The sequence below is a fragment of the Nelumbo nucifera genome, chromosome 5, assembly GCF_055504915.1.
Source record: "Nelumbo nucifera cultivar China Antique chromosome 5, China Antique-T2T, whole genome shotgun sequence".
Lineage (NCBI taxonomy): Eukaryota > Viridiplantae > Streptophyta > Magnoliopsida > Proteales > Nelumbonaceae > Nelumbo > Nelumbo nucifera.
Window position 1 is genome coordinate 52390879 of NC_142653.1, and position 17447 is coordinate 52408325.

Here is a 17447-nt window from a genome sequence, read left to right on the forward strand (position 1 = left end):
AAACGGCAGAAAGTTGGAGAGAGGCGCATTAACTGTGACAGGTTTTATTTTTTTATTTTTTATTTTATTTTTAATTATTTTAACACAAATAATAAAATAATAGATATTCCCAAGGGAACAAAAACGTCTAAAAAAAGGCGCGGTGTTACACTGCTATCAGTGCTTACCTAACGTGCCTACTACAACCGGACCACCCGGATCCCAAAACACCTCACTCACTACGTCCCCACCTCTTTCAGCACATTTCGTCCATGTTTTTCTATCGTCGAACTCCATTGATGCAAGATGAACCTCTATCCATTTATACTCGACACGAACTGCAATCCAGAGCTTTTAACGCTTCTAATTCTGATTCACATATGAGAAGGAAACGATCACCAGCTATAGCTGCCTTACCAGCTTTGAACATCCGAGCAAAGGGGGCGAAATCCCTGAAACTCTCCTTCTAGACACCTGCGAAGACTGCCTTCTCTCTCTCTAACACCTACCCCTCCCACGCAGAACCGCAACCTGCTATTGAGTTTCGAAGTTTCGAATTGTCGCCCTCTCCCTCTTTTGAGAAACCCAACATCGTCATGTGTTTGCAAAGTTTTAGATCTAAGTGAAGCGATTATCCCATTATCCCACGATTACATGTTTAGAATAATGTTCGTTCTACTAGAAATAAAACCATCCGAAGCCTGCTGAAGGTACATAAGCATGCATCACAGTTGAGCCTTCCATAAAAAAGAAAGAAATTAAAATTGTAATCGTAGACAACAAAGTCTTAAGATACAACAAGCCACATCAATTTATTAAAAGAAGTCACACTGGGAAAAGAAAATCCACTCCAAAATGACAACAAAACATATATAGTAGTTGTAATTTGACTTATTGCTGACAGAATAGAAGCACACTGAATATCAAATCGAGAGGAAACGCAAAATCCAGTCCGATGACCTCGACTTCTTTTGGAAAGAAGGAAAGCTTTCTTTGGATGGTGGATAGCAAGCCTCGTCATCCATACACGGTTTGACGTGGTTTTGTTTTCTTATGGAGTTTCAGCCATATTGGAAGGAGTATTATCTCCTGAGTGAGTATAATACTTATCCACAAATCTGAATCATAGAAATACTTGGGAATGAAAGGTAAGCATATTGGAAACAAAGCTACGACAGAAGTAATGATGATGGCAAACCAAAGTTCCGTGAACAAAACCACATAGAAATGAGCAGCAAAAGCCATCCCCAACGCCAGAAACGAAAGCCAAACAAAGATGGTGGCAACTAAAGCAACCCTAGTAGATATTTGCTTATCGGAAAATATCACCCAAACCAGCAAATATACGGCATTAATGGAGCTGCATATAGCCAGAGCATCAAATATAACAAATGCTTTGAACATGAATTTTCTTACTAAAGTTGCTGTTCCTTTCCCTGCACCATCAGTTTCATATCCTCCTGTCAAAGTCAGAGCTGCAGAAAAGGCAATAGAAGCAATAAGTGTTGATACCACTATAAGGGTATTAATATGTTTCTTGTAGTAGGTTTCGCTTTTTGTTCTTTCTCCCTTTGTAGTATCGGGTTTGGCATATCTGGTGGTGATCACTTCTGGTTGATTCCCCAAATATTTACAATAATATTTGAGTATATATGAGATTATAAGCTGCATAACGGAAATTTTCTCTAAATCAGCCTAAAGTCCGACAATATTTGTATTTCTGCATGTTTTCCAACTCTGAGAATTCAAAGCGCAACTATTTAATGAGAAGGTCATACCTTTTGAAACATAGCATCTCCTTCCATGTCTAGCTCGGCAATGTTCAGAGCTGTAAGGTTTTCGTTGTTCATCACTGTGAAGTCCACTGCAGGCACCTTTGAAAGGGTCCACGCAATCCTAACATGGCAGTTGATGGTGGCCAAATGTAGAGGTGTATTCCCCTCCTTATCCACCTGGTTTATAAAACCCGTGTGATAGCGCTCACAAAAGTATTGAACAACTTCAGTCTGTTTTTCCAGTACAGCAACATGAAGAACATTTCGGCCACTATAGTCATCAACCAAATCAATGCAATCTGGGCAATATTCAAGGAGCGTTTCAATGATCTCCACCAGCCCAACAATGGCTGCTTTATGAAGAGGTGAGTGTCCTTTATTATCCAAGTCATATGCAATGGAAGTGTCTCTTTGTAATAATAGTTGCACCGTTTCGAGATCACCGAATAAGACGGCATAATGAAGAGAATTCATATTAGTTTCGTCTTGTTTCTTGATGAGTTCCGGCATTCTGTCCAGTATTGTTCTTATAATACCTAAAATTTGAAGCAAAGCAAATGAACCATGATAAATGCACGGCCGAATGGAGAACTGAATTGAATGAATAATTAAAAAAACCTCTATTTTTTTCTTGGTATCAGAGCAGGTTCATTTTTTCCTTTTTTTTCACCTTTTTTTCTCATACACACCGAATTGTATGAATAATTAAAAAAACCTATTTCAACCCAGTTGTTAGTGGTTTCTGGAGAGAAGGGGTGTTTTGTGAAGTCTACAAGGAATGGCTGAGTTTTCTTTGTTTCTCCCAGCTTCCAGGTGTGGCGCAGGTTACAGGTACGGTTGCATAGAGGTTAGCTCATAACACAGTTTTTGTTCTGTCTTTATTTGTTGTTATTCGAAGTTGGTTGAAGTCATTTTTGAAGTATTTAAGAAGATGAACTCATCATACTTTGAAAATAAGCATGTTGTTGAATCTGGACAAGTTTCGTAAGCCTCTGTAGACTTTCTACTAGCTGCGACCACAGTCTAGCTGGATGGAACTAATTATCTAGCTTGGTCACAATCAGTAAAGATTCACATTTGTAGTAGAGGCAAATGGGGTTTTATCTTTGAGAGCAAAAAGGCTCATCCGGAAGATGATCCATCATATGAAAAGTAGATGCAAGAAAATTATACTCTTATTGGATGGCTTGTGAACTCTATGCAACCACAGATTAGCCAATGCTATTTGTGGATGAATTCAGCAAAGGAAATTTGGGATAGTGTTAATGAAACCTATTCCCAAAAATTAAATGTGGCCTCAGTTTACAAATTGAGAAGTGATGTGAAGAATTTGAGACAGGGGGAAAAACCATTAGCTATATACTTCTCAACACTGAAGTCTTTATGGCAAGACATAGATTTGATAAAAGCTGTAGCGTGGGACACAACTAATGATGCTGAGACCTATAGGGAACTTGTTGAGAGAAACAGGGTGTTTGAGTTCTTGACAAGGCTAAACCCAGAGTATGACATTACAAAGCAAAATATTTTATCCAATGATAGTGTCTCACTGTCTCAAGCACATGCCTTGGTAAGTAGTGAAGAAAGCAGAAGACTTGTCCAGGTCCAAGGGGCTAGTCTAAATGATCACTTTGCTTATATGGGAGTGAAACCCAAAGGGGTTGCAGGGAATCCAAGTAGCTCAAGGAAGAAAGAGATTATATGTGAGTACTGACCAAAACACACTGAAGACAAGTGTTGGAAATTGCATCTTGAGCTCCTACCACTTTGATTTCAGAAGTTTGACAATATAAAGGCAAGGAGTGCCAATATTGTTGCTGATCCAGATTGTGACAGATAACAAACTGAAGAGATGACGGCTAGTGAGCAGCAGCTATGAAGGCAGAATATGAGAAGTTTGGGAAGATGATCAGTCACCTAGAGGGTGTGACCTCTTCTTCCAACCCTCTAGGAAATTCAACATCTTCTGTATTTGCTCATTCAGGTATACATGCTTCTACCAATCATGCAACCATTTCAGGTAATCGTAGGATCCCTTGAATTATTGATTTTGGTGCTTTTGATCATATGACCAACTTTTCTACTTTGTTTGTTTCATATGATTTACTTCCTGGACGTAACAAAATCACCCTAACCGATGACTCTCTTGCCCCTATCTTCAGCAAGGGAACCATCAAGGCTATAGACTCCTTGGTTCTTCCTTCTTCTCTTCATGTATGCAGATTAAATACAAACTTGTTATCTGTAAGTAGCCTAATTAAGTCATTAACCCAAAATAATATTTAGGTTTAACACGGACCATCTTCGTCCAATTGGAAATATTATAAGGCTTTTTTCACTTTGATTTTTCTTAACAAAGCCGGTGTATATATGATATTGTGGTCCTTTCTTAATACAATCTTATTCATCTTATAAATGGAGAAAGCAATTGAGATGTATGTAGAATCTGACGCACAATTATTCATTATTGTTAGACACATAGGAAGAGAAACATATTTAAATAAGACCACTCTAATTTTTTTTTAAATATAACTACTTAAAATTGAATCATTCCAAGACATTTATTCTGGAAGCCATTGTGCCAAATACCTAGTAAAAATTAAGGTGTTCAGTAGTGTGTAAATATCGTGGATGAGACCATTTTGGTCTAATCCATGGTAAGATATAGTGTTCTATTATGTGTGAATAGTTTCCATCCACAAAATAGCATGAACAGGGATGGGACACACCCCAATTTATCTTTCACAGCATTTTTCATGGATAGTCCACACTATGGTGTAGATAGTTTATAGAAAGGTTTTAGTGTTATGCACTTGTATTACATTGGTCCAATTATTCTCATTTTATTTAATCTTTTAATAAATTTTTAATTTTTAATTTTTAATATTTTATCAATAAAATAATAAATTTTAATGTTAATTCTAGCACATGTCCAATGGTCTGTTTCTCAACTCTTTTTTCATTATTTAAATATTAATTTTTAATATTTTTATCAATAAAATCATATTTAAAATATTAATTTTTATTTTTTAGTTATTATTTAAAATAATATTTTTTAATTATTCAAAAATGCAATTGTTGTCTACATATTGATGCTTTTTTCAATTTATTTATCATATAAAATGCAAGTATTAAACATTTATGATTAATTTTGTAATTCTCCAATAAAATGTATATGAAATATATGAAATCAAAAAGTATGGTCTACACCACACCTAGAGAACGCCACTAATGTGGTGTAGACCACCAATTTCCCATTCACACTATATAACATCCCCTAAACTTTCAAATATTTACCTGAATGCCTGCCCATAACAGCGGCGTGCAGAGCTGTGTGTCCATTAGGTCCACCATGATTAGGAGATGGAGCAGTTAATCTTCCCAACGCATAACCAACTACGCTTTGCAATCCTTGCCGTGAAGCCAGATACAATAGAGACTCGCCCTTCCTATTAGCCGACCATACTCCAGAATCCGCCCGTTCTAGCCACTCCATAAGGTGAACACCACGCTGTTGTTTGTTCTCATTTGTTGTATTGGGTGCATTAATTGAACCTCTTTCTGGGTCCTCGTTGTTTTGGACGATTTGAGGAGTTCTTAGCTCAGCTCTATTGATGTGATCATTAATTGAATCTCTTTCAGGATCTTCACTGTTTTGGACGATTTGAGGAGTTCTTAGCTCAGCTCTTTTCAAGTGCCTGTTAATCAAGATTCTTCCAGGATCTTCATTGTTTTGGACAACGTGAGGAATTCTTACCTCAGTTCTATTAAAGTGTCCAGCTCTCGTCGCAATATGTAGTGGAGTGTCCCCATCGGAATTTCTCATGGATAACAAAGATTGGCATCTCTGGTATAGTCTTAAGGCGAAATCCATTCTTCCGAAACTCATGGCAATGTGGAGGGCTGTGTTCCCCGAGGGAGTTGCTTGAACCCAGTTGAAATTGGAGTCGGTGCTGTCGAAGAATGTGATATTCCCCTCTTTTGCTGCGTTTGCCAATTTAGGATTCATGGATTCTCTATTTGTGTATGCTGGTCAAGGTCCTCGAGGAGTATGGCTCGCTAAAAGTCTAGTGGAAGATTTTCTGGCTTTGGTAAACTGAAGACCTCAGCTCCTCCGCTCCGCCACGGTCGGATGGACGAATCTGTATCGATCTGCCCTCGGGACTCTTTTACAAAGAACTGCTGGACGCTATGCACTCCAGATGTCAAATCATTCAACGCCTTAATAACATCTGCACCTTTCTACTGCACTGCCTACACTCTCTACAGATAACGTAATAAATTTAATTTTTAGTGATCGGTGAAAAAATATGAACCGATTTAGTGATAGGTGGAAATTAAAATCGGTTCATTTTGAAAATTTACACCAATTAGGAGAAGACGATCTACAGAGGAAGAGGGAAGTAGGGGAAGAAGAAGAAGAAAAAAGAGGAGGAGAAGAGAGAGAGCACAAACAACTGCTCCTCTCCGGCTGATTACAGTGGAGTTCTGCCTTGTTGGGTTCAGATCTTCCTTTAGAGGTAGGTTGCAACTGCTCCTCTATCTGGCTCTCCCTTCGGAGGTGGGTTCAGATTTGCCTTCGGAGGTTGGTTGCAACTGCTCCTCTCCAGCTCTCCCTTCGAAGGTGAGTTCAGATCTACTGCTGCAACCAGTTGCAGCGGGGTGACGAAAAGAGAGAAAAAGGTAGGGGGGGGGGGGGAAGAAGAGAGAGATGTATTTATTATATTGATTATCCATGTAAATGAAAGTCAAAATAAATCATGTTTACCAAAAATCGACTCCGGTGAAAAACAATGAAGAACGGCGGTAGTGTCCGGTGAAGAATGGTCTGGAATTTCAGAGAATGAACGGCCAAATAGTCTCCGGTGAAGAAAGTTTTGGATTGTCAAATAGTGAAAAATGGTCTGATTTATCAGAGAATGAACCGAATAATAGTCTCGACTGAAGAACGGCATAAACAATTGTTAGAGTTTGTGTTAGAGTGTTCTGTAGAAAAAGAAATAGGAATTCTACGTGGTTGTTCGGTTAAGGGCAAAGAGAAAACATTCCCTCCATTTTTGAAAAAAAAAATGATAGATACCTCCCTTCAAAACACAATTGCTGACTTGCATTTATCAAGTACATCACGTTGCCTCATGTGATGAAACACCACATCCAAGAGCTATTAACAACACCACTTGACAAAAGTCAATAGATACCCCATTAGAGTGGCAACAGCCGGCAATGTTATTCTTTAGTGTTGGCAGCACTATTAAAATTCCTATTGATATAAACAATGTCTAAGTCTAGAATATCATAGAAAACATTTAATTTAGCAAGAACACAAAGAAAACCAAGTGACGTAGCGTGATCCGGTCACTCCTAGCTGGCGGGGGCTTCGCTCCTAGCTGGCAACAGGGCACCTGAGAAGAAACGAAGAAGATGAAGGATTCCCGGGGGGCTTGCCCGACAGGAATACTCCGATGCTTAAGTTAGAACTAAGAGAGGGAGAGAGAACTGAAAGCAAGAAGGAATTGCAGAGAGAGCTAAGAGTGAAGGTGCGCTAATTCGCAATTACCTTTGCCTCTTGCGGGTCGGGGCCCTTTTATGCTGAAAACCTGTCAAATCAGGCGTAACCGCCTCTGTCAAATCAGGTGTAACTGCATCTGTCTCTCTGTCAAATCAGGTGCAACCGTTACTGCCAGAGCAGAGGTGGTGGGCGCAGGTAGCCGTTGCAGAGTACGGCCCTGCCAGGCGTGAGACATCTTTTTGTATCGACAATCGCGTCGCCGCCTGACGAGAGATGTGGGTGCAGTCTGCAGATTTGGTGGATCCGGTTGTCAGGTAGGAAATCCTTCAGTAATTCGCTAAGTTACTCTTATCCCGAGCTAGTTTGTACCGACCTACCCTTTACCGAGCTACTCTTTACCGAGATACTGGTATTATACCGAGGTTCCTCTACCCGAGGTGGGGACCTTGAGCTCGGCTTAACTCTGGGAATGAACTTGTCCCGGGGTTCCCTTAGCTCGGGACGCCCCTGATTTTGGAGGACCTCAGTTCTAAGTGTTTGCTCGGGAAGGACTGGAGCTCGGAGCTCAGGGCACTCAGAGGAGTGTCTTGTAGTCGAGCTACCACGCTGGACCTTAGCGGAGTTTTCATACCGAAGTGTCACTTATGCCAAGTCATGTCCATGTATCCCCTTATCATGAGGTCGGGTCAAATCACCCTCCATCAATTGCCCCCCACTCCCCGTGCTAGGGGTCTTGACCCAGTGCGAGGAGTTCACGGCGTGACGGGTGGATTTGGCTCGAGGTTCAGGTCGCCAAGTTAGATGGCTCGCCGGTCTGGAACAGTTCGCTCCCCGGCTCAATCGAAGACAACCCGGGTCGCATACAGTTCACGTGCGGACTTCACGCGATTTATAGACTCTGTGGATGCCAAAAAATGCGCTAAACTGATTTCACCTCGAGGGTCGTGCAACCAGTTTTCTTGAGAGCCGTTGGAACGTCTCGATCTTGACTGTTGATTTCCAAACATAGTGGTTATAAATAGGGGGGACCCCCGTCATTTTCTCCGCCATAAGTTGACAAACTCTCTCCTGGAGGTCGCGGCAAAGCTCTCTTAGCTCGGGTTTTCTGGTCAGCCAATCTTCCTAGCTCGGTCTTCCTTCCTTAATGAGTTTCCTTAGCTTCTCCTTCAGTTCGTTTCTAGTCCTTTACTTTCGTTGTTAGCCTCTAGTTTGATTAGTCCGTTTAGTTCGTACCTATGTCAGACCAAAGCTTCAACTCCTTGGACGAGCCCGAGGTGGGTACCTCGGCTTACATAAGCGTCCTCGAGGCGCACTCCACTTATGAGGTGCGGGAGACCTCGGGCAACCCAGCGTCTGCCTCCAGCAGAGTCAAAATGCCAGACCAGTTTGGTCCCTCTATCATGATGGTAGACAAGCTTAGCGGCTTAATAGATCGATACTACCTCCCCAAGGAGTACTCCTACAACCTCCCAGCGGGCAACTTTCTCTGGGAACATGGTCACAATGAGATCATGATCTTCACGGAGCAGCTCATAGTCGGGCTCTGTCTTCCTCTTCACCCCTTAATCGTTGAAGTATTGAACCACTTCGACTTAACCATAGACCAACTCCATCCGAACTCCATTCGGAATGTGGTCGGGACCATCTCCCTCTGTTCCGACTATGCCCTTCCACTTGACCTTGATATTTTTTCTGCGATCTTGTCCATCAACAAGAACGCATCTAGCGTTCTCCTCGAGCACAGGCGGACTTATTACTTGTCCCCCGCCCTGGGTACAAGCTGCTACATAACCTCCCTAGCAAAATCCCGGCCTGGAAATGGGACTACTTCATAGTTCAGAGCCCCGAGGGATGGCCCTTCCCTACTCATTGGAGGGTGGCCATTCAAAACTTTGGCATTTACGCTGGACAAGGATACAAGGGAGATACTCCAATCGCAGGCGGAGCTCGGCTTCGACTACAAGGACTTCATTGCCGAGAAGAAGCTCATTGAGGTTTGTTTGAGTCCCGGTAGGTTGCCTTGCCTTAGAGTTAACATCTTTTGTAGTTCATACTTTCTTGATGACATTACTGATGCCGAACTCTGTTGCAGGTCCTATGGAGCATCTTAGTGCCGAGAAGCTGTTCGGCAAGATGAAGAAGAGGCAAAAGCAAGCTAACAAGAGAGCCCGCATCGAATCTCCCCCGGCTCTTACCCCAGAGCCCGTGCAGCCCACCCAAGCTCCTCTAGTGATTGTCTTGGAGAAGTCGGAGATCCTCCCCCCCCCCCCCCACGAGAGTCTGAAGCTGCCGTGGAGGCTTCAACCGCAAAGCCTGCCACTGCGGAGCCCGCCAGTACGAAGCCTGCCACCACAAAGCCCGCTCCTGAGATGGCTGTCTCAACGTTGGGGAGCGGGGATGCAACCCGGAGTGTGCTGAACCCCAAGAATAGCCTCTGGAAGAGCAAGGGGGCCACCTATGCTGAAGAGGTCTCCGAATGGGCCGATCACGCCTGCTTAGCTCGGAGCTCAGGCAGCTACCCACTCCATGGTGGTGAGTCTCTTTACTTAAAAACTTTTGCGATTCGTCGCCTTACCAGTGCTAACTGACATTCCTTTGGCAGGTGATCTCCGCCGTCCATGCCCTCACTCTCCAATCCGACAAGAACTTGAAGCGAGCTCTAGCTGTTGAAGATTCTACTCACGAGGCTCATGCCGATCTGAAGCTAGCTCGCGGTCAGATCCATCGTCTAGAGAGCGATACCATCGCTCAGAAGAATTATATTCAAGTGTTAATGTCGGAGAAGGAGGAGTTGCAGTGCAAAGAGGAGAAGCTACAATGCAAGAACGAGGAGTTCCTTTGTGAGAAGGATCAACTGCTGCTCAAAGTGAAGGAGCTCGAGTCGGGCAAGGTGATCCTGGAGCGCAAGGTGGAGAACTTGAAGACCGACATCAAGGAGAGGACTGAAATCCTTGTCGGTGCCTTAGACGAGGCTAAGGCAAAGGTTGTTCAGGATTACGTCCAGTCCGAGGGGTTCGATGTAGTGGTGATGGAGGCCTACCGAAAAGGCTTCAAACTTAGTCGGTGGTTGATCAAGCGCGAGTTCCCGCAACTTGACGTGAGCGCGATCACCACCTCATAGATTACGAGGGAAGTAGCCCAGCTAGCTACTGAGGACCCGGACTCCGATCTAGAGAGTGACGACGAGGCTACCACCACCGATCAAGTCGGTACTTTGGAGGCTCCGAGCAAGGAGAATGCTCCCCTTTAGTTTGTACTCTGAGCCTTGTGAGCTCAATTTCTTTCTTTTTTTTTTTTCGTGAACTTGTAATGAAACTTTGTAATGAACTTCTGTAATAAAGCATTTTGCAATGGGAAATATTCTTTGCTAAGTGTTTGTGCAATTTATCTTTGCCAAAGTAGTTGTCTTACCCCGAGCTATTAGGCTATCGAGTCGAATTACAGATGTGGGTGTTCTTTAACTACTATTACCCCGAACTGTCTCCTAGTACTTAGTAGGGGTGATTTTGTAAGGTACACCGAGGTGGGCGACATAGTAGGGTATATGCTCTACTTGTCTCCAGTTGGGTTATACCCGATTTGCTTGCATTCGGGGCGTTAAAAAGCCTATGCCGTTGAGGTGACTAAGTCTCCTGCGGTGCCGAGGCCCTTTGCTAACTCGGTGCTTTATCCTATAGGCTAGGGGAGCGACTCATGGTTCGCTCTTCCTAGGGTTCTGACGGTACCAGACTTCTTTTGTTAGTTTGGCATCTTGGCCCTTAGGCTGGGAGAGCGACTTATAGTCCACTCCTGGGGTTTTCCCATGCCGAAGAGGCGACTGGGCTAATGGTGCCGAGCTCCTCTTGCTAGCTCGCTATTTTGGCCTTTAGGCTAGGAGAGCGACTTGTAGTCCACTCCTGGAATTTGCCCATGCCGAAGAGGCGACTGGGCCTTATGGTGCTGAGCTCCTTTTGCTAGCTTGGCGTTTTGGCCCTTAGGCTAGGAGAGTGACTTGTAGTCCACTCCTAGAGTTTGCCCATGCCGAAGAGGCAACTAGGCCTTATGGTGCCGAGCTCCTTTTGCTAGCTCGGCATTTTGGCCCTTAGGCTGGGAGAGTGACTTGTAGTCCACTCTTAGATCGACAATTATAGATAATATTGCCTTAGGTTGACAATGTTCCAAGTTCTAGGTACCCGCTTCCCTTCTAGGGTTTCGAGCTCATATGCTCCTCCCTTGAGCACCCGTTTCACTTGGTAGGGCCCTTCCCAACTTGGCTCGAGCTTACCAACACTGGGCTCAGGTACCATAACTTTACGGAGGACCAGGTCCCCGACACGGAGATTCTGCTTTTTGACGTTGGCGTTATAGTACCGAGCTACTCTCTATTGGTAGGCCACAATCCTAAGGTATGCGAGATCCCGTACCTCGTCAAGCAGGTCGAGGTTGGTGCGCAGATCATCTTTGTTTGCTTCGTCATCATGTGCTTCCTGGCGTAGCGTCGGTACCTCGATCTCGGTGGGAATTACTGCCTCAGTGCCGTAAGTGAGGTTGAAGGGGGTCTCACCTGTTGTGGTCTTCACTGTGGTTCGGTAACCCCATAATACGCTGGGTAGCTCATCTGCCCAGAGTCCCTTAGCTCGGTCTAGGGGTGCCTTTAGTCCACGAAGAATGGCTTTGTTCGTGACTTCCGCTTGTCCGTTCGCTTGAGGGTGCGCTACCGAAGTAAAGTTTTGTTGTATGCCCATATCTTTGCACCAGTTCTGGAATTTGATATCCTCGAACTGCTTGTCGTTATCGGAGACGAGTACCCGGGGTAACCCGAAATGGCATACTATGTTCTTCAAAAAGAAATTCTGCACATTCCGCACTATGATCATTGCAAGGGGTTCAGCCTCTACCCACTTAGTGAAATAATCGACTGCTACTACCAAGAACCTCCTCTGTCCAGTTGCTGGTGGAAATGGTCCTAGTATATAAATCCCCACTATGCAAAGGGCCAAGGGCTGGTGAGGTACTTGAGGTCGATAGTGGGCTGGTGGTGGATGTTGGCGTGCTTCTGGCACTTGTCACATATTTTGACGAGATCGATCGCATCTGCCTTCACCGTTGGCTAATAATACCCCTGTCGTAGTGCTTTCTGGGCGAGAGCCCTGCCCCCCAAGTGTCCACCGCACAGGCCCTCATGAATATCGTGGAGTATGAGCTCGGCCTTGGAGGGTCGTAAGCATCGCAAATAGGGGAGCGTGTAAGATCTTCAGGACAGTCATTCATCTATCAAGACGTATTTGGTTGCTTGGCGCTCTACCTTTCTAGCGGCATTACAATCTGTAGGGAGGGTCTCGTGCAACAGGAAGCTCATAAGCGGGTCAATCCAACTCAGCTCTGCCTATGCGATAGGAGCAACCTCCTCTGCCCCCCCGAGAATGCTAGGCCGAGGCAAGTTCTCTATATACACGGTTCTCATGGTATTATCACTAGTACTGGCTAACCGGGACAGGGCGTCAGCTTCTCTTACTTTGGCTAAGTAGGCGATCATCGTTGGCTCGCGAGCTTCATATTCACTTGTAACTTGGTGGCTGAAGAGAGATGTGTATGTTCTTGGTAATTTGGTGACACATGGTTCAATTCACCCCGTACTCAAATTTTTAAAGTGAGATAGTAGGCATCACCCCATTTTCAAAATTTTAAAGTGAGACAATAGACATTAGGCATAGACACTCGTGCAGTATGCCGGTACATCGGTGCGTATCAGATCGTATCGCTAAATACTATATGATACGCGTCGATACAATAGCGTATAGGCCCGATACGCACTGGATGGTTAAGTATCCAGTTGTAACATATCTTATGCCAATGATGTCTGATACCGATACGATATGCCTCGTATTGAGCGTATCGTACCGATATTTTAATCTTTGCTTCTATCCCTCTCCTTGTCCCTAACTTCTCTAAACTTTGACTTGAATCTTTTTATCACTTCTCTTTTAAAAGATTCACCACCCATAAAAAACAAACCCAACATTTTCACTACTTGGACATCTCCCTCTACAAGTTGATTGATGGAACTATAACCCCCCAAGCCTTCTTCGCTAGCGGACACCAAACCTTTCCCACTCAAACTATCATGCGATACTTTTTTGGTTATCTCTTCTTCTCCTTCTCTTCTGCCTTTCAAAGATTCTACTATAGCTTCTAATTCACCTCTCTCTAGGGTCGGGATGAAGCTTGCACTAGCACCCGATTCACTGTCCTTTGCCAACTCCACCGTGCACCATATCCTCCTATTAGAATGCCTCCTACACAAAACTTTCAGACTGGCCTTTTTCACCACCCCTTTAGATAAGATTACATTTTTGAGAGATCTTGTTGGGTTGAGATGCAACTTGGCCTCCCTTGGATCTGTTGCCACTCTTAGCAACACCTAAATTGTTGAGGATGGGATTAATCTCTTAGCATCCCCATTGCAACCACCTTTACCAACTAGCCCGACCGATAAAACATAATTCCCTCCTTGGCCTGAATTTGAGAGTCCACTATCCTTAATGATACTTGAACTGCATACCCCAAATGTAAGAGCTCCTAGGTTATTGGCATCCACGATTGGTGCCACGAAAGAATTTCAATTCGAAGTTCCACCCAACCATGAGGTGAGCCCCACCTGACTACCTGCTTTCCTTTGTTCATGGAATGAGAGCACTAAGCTCCTCCACCATCGGGCTCTTTCCTTACCCAAGGTTCAACTTCAAAGTATTAAAAAAATGCCAAGTGTATCATACAGATAAATTTAATTGGCAGATCGAGATATGCCTTAGATACACATGGATACGGACGAAATATTAAGATACACATGGAAACACATGAAAATACTATAGATACCCCAACAAATCATAAATATACAACATTAAAAATATGGCCTAAATAAGCTATATATACATAAAAATCACATCATTTAATGATTTTTATGAAAAAACATATCATAATCAACATATGGAAACATAAGGGTATTTTCTAATAGGGTTATAACTACAAGATATAGGCATAATATTTATTTATTGAAACGTATTATATAAGTTTTCAAACAATTATTTATTTCTTATTCAAACAATTATTTTATTTTTTATTAAAAAAATTTAAAAATAAAATGTAACAGAAAAAAAAAAATTATCGATGTGATAAATCTTCCATATATTTACAATGTGGTAAATATTATGCTTAGATAACTACAAAATTAGAAAAAAATAAAAATAAATATTTTACAATAAATTTCAATAGATCTATAACTTAAAAATTAGAAAAGAATATTCTAAAATTACAAAAGTTTTAAAAATAAATACTTTTAGCTTTACAAAAATAAATATTTGTATACTAAAAATGAAAAAAATAAATATTTTTACTAAAAAATTATAAAATATAAAAATGAATATTTTAGAAATTTCAAAAGATCTATGGATATGGTAGATCACCCATAGATCTATAACACAATTTTTCTTCGTGGGAAGTGATGAAGGGTGATTTGGTTCGACCTAGTAAACAGGGGACACGTGGACACAACCTGACCAAGAGATGACAACTCAGCCTGACAAGTTCAGTTCGAAATAGTGGAGCTTGCGTACTCTGTCACCTCGGCACAAAGGCCGCAACTTAAGAATCACCTTGGGGCAAAGCCACCTCGATGAAGGTCTCACCTCGGCATAGAGGCACTTCGGTATTCAAGCCAGTTCGGAACTAAAAGGCCGAAGTACCAGTTTGGAACCAACAACCCGAACCAACATGTAACCGACTCCCGCGTAACTAACTCTAGGGGTCTCTCCAACGATTCCTGGATCCCTCGAGATCTCGATAAGTTAACAGACCCCGACCTTTTCGGGATCACAATGAGCAGTTATCCTCATTCCACCGGAATCGGAGGAGGAACGAGATAAGCCTTACATGTTTGTTGTTCCTTTGGAAGCGGAGCGAACTCCATCTCCACATCCTGGATATCCCGGAACTCTTTTGTGTGCCCCTCGAATACTCACCGGGATAGCCACCCTGGGTTCTCGTCTTATTTTGCAGATTTACCTAGCTCGTCGTCCGATTGGAAGCCAGATCATCCTCTAGCAGGGTGCAGTTAGATCGCGCAACATCAATTGGCGCCATCTGTGGGAAACACTACAAAAAGATAAGTTCTCATCCTTTGAAAGGCTAAGTCCTCTTCTTCTAGAAAGCTAAGTTCTCACCTTTTAGAAACTAAAGCTCTCACTATCTAGTTTCCAATTTTTATGAATTCAAAGACTATGCAGGAAGTTGATGGCCAATAGACTAAGCAGCTCTGCCGACTTTATTTCAACTCGGATAAAGCCTCATCAGTCCTCTTCACAAGGTACCCTCTACAAGATGAGCTCTTCATGGCTTCCGCGGGAGTTGGCGGCCAACGGACTACTCAGACACCCTTGCTAGTTGAGCCTTCCAAGGCACCCGTGCGAGCTAGTGACCTAAAGTTAGTAGTGCTGCCCCTGTAGGTCGAGCTCCCAGTAGCTTCTTATAGGAGTGGGTGACCGGCATCACTAACGAGGCTGATGCTGCGAGCTGTAGCTCTAAAGTGCCGAACTGATAAAAGACCTCGGCACCACATAAGACCCAATCACCTCTTCGACATGGGCAAAGTCAAGGATAGTGGACTACGAGTCACTCCCAAAGCCTAAGGGCTAAAGTGTCGAACTGATAAAAGACCTCGGCACCACATAAGACCAATCGCCTCTTCGACATGGGCAAAGTCAAGGAGAGAAGACTACGAGTCACTCCCAGAGCCTAAGGGCTAAAGTGCCGAACTGATAAAAGACCTCGACACCACATAAGACCCAGTTGCCTCTTTAGCATGGGCAAAATCAAGGGTAAGGAGAGTGGACTACGAGTCGCTCCCAGAGCCTAAGGGCTAAAGTGTCGAACTGATAAAAGACTTCGGCACCACATAAGTCCTAGTGGCCTCTTCGGCATGGGAAAAATCAAGGGTAAGGAGAGTGGACTACGAGTCGCTCCCAGAGCCCAAGGGCTAAAGTATCGAGCAAATAAAAGACCTCGGCGCCACATAAGACCTAGTCGCCTCTTCGGCATGGGCAAAATCAAGGGTAAGGAGATTGGATTGCGAGTCGCTCCCAAACCCCAAGGCTGCAAACACTTGGACTCTTCTAACTTGAGAAGCAAATTGGATCGACGCTTATGAGCTCATCGAATTAGTCATTCCAGGCAAAAAGTAGCAATCTACTCCCTTCGCCGAGTTACTTTCAGCTCGGGAGTGTGGGGCAATGATGAGGGCGGATTTGGCCCTCTAATGACATTGTGACACGTGGCATCTCGGAACAACTAGGTGAGATCCGAAACCACTTAGGCAATAATTTGCCTTAGCCAAGATGATGGTGTCCCAGCTGGCGACCTGGCACAGGCATCGACCTGGCGACATGGCACTGGCACCAAACTGGCGACCTGGCACAGGCGCAAACTGGCAGCCTAGCACAGGCACCGACCTGGCAACCTGGCACAGGTGCCGAACTGGCAGCAAGGCACAGCGCTGACCTGGCGACTTGGCACAGGTGCCGACCTGGCGACCTGCGAGACGTGCTCGCCGACAAATTCGGCATGCATATCCCAACACTCCCACGATCCTTGGAAGTTGGCCCACCTACCAAACGATCCGGAGGGTGGTCGACGTGCATGGTAGTTGCCTCCGGGAATCTCGGACCACTTAGGCAACCTCTCAGAAATCTTGGATATGGTGCGTGAAGCCCACGCCAAACAATGCCTATATAAAGGCACCAACCCCAATGACATGAGGCGGGCAAGTAAGCATATTCTAGCTCTCATACTTTTGTGATTTTTAGCTTGCAGTCTATGAGAGTACTGACTTAATCATCGGAGTGACCTCACTGGTTTAGCCACCTTGGGTTCTCATCTTATAGCAAAAATATAAAATTTTATTTTTTGTTGTTGTCTTATATTTTTTTCTAAATTTTCTTCAAAAAAATAAATAGATCTATTTAAAGCACAAAAGATAAGCATTACCAAGCATTAAGAAAAATACAAAATATTGTAACATACTATCAAATAAATTGAAAATATATATATTTTACCAATTTTCGTAAAAAGTTGAAAAATTTTAAAAAATCTTGAGTTTTGGACATTGTTTTTTGGTTTTTTTTAACAATTTTACAATCCAAGAATGTGTAGAG

The 17447-nt window shown here is 43.5% G+C and overlaps 1 protein-coding gene across 1 annotated transcript; it reads right to left on the reverse strand.

Annotated features, from left to right (window-relative positions):
* Positions 1-996: 996 nt before the first annotated feature.
* On the reverse strand, positions 997-5965 carry LOC104596875 (protein ACCELERATED CELL DEATH 6-like). Its single transcript, XM_019197672.2, has 3 exons — positions 5052-5965; positions 1758-2290; positions 997-1644 (listed from the first exon to the last, which is right to left on the reverse strand). Exons 1-3 carry the CDS (start codon positions 5761-5763, stop codon positions 997-999), a joined length of 1893 nt encoding a protein of 630 aa, XP_019053217.2. The 5' UTR covers positions 5764-5965.
* Between the last annotated feature and the right edge of the window lie 11482 nt (positions 5966-17447).

What these genes read in the sequence shown, in the direction of transcription:
- LOC104596875 (XM_019197672.2), bottom strand. Translation starts at nt 5,763, where the DNA reads ATGAATCCTAAATTGGCAAACGCAGCAAAAGAGGGGAATATCACATTC. An exon ending in TGTTATGGGCAGGCATTCAG is followed by an intron (nt 2,291 to 5,051) that starts GTAAATATTTGA and finishes TTCAAATTTTAG; the next exon opens with GTATTATAAGAACAATACTG. An exon ending in GAGATGCTATGTTTCAAAAG is followed by an intron (nt 1,645 to 1,757) that starts GTATGACCTTCT and finishes TCCGTTATGCAG; the next exon opens with CTTATAATCTCATATATACT.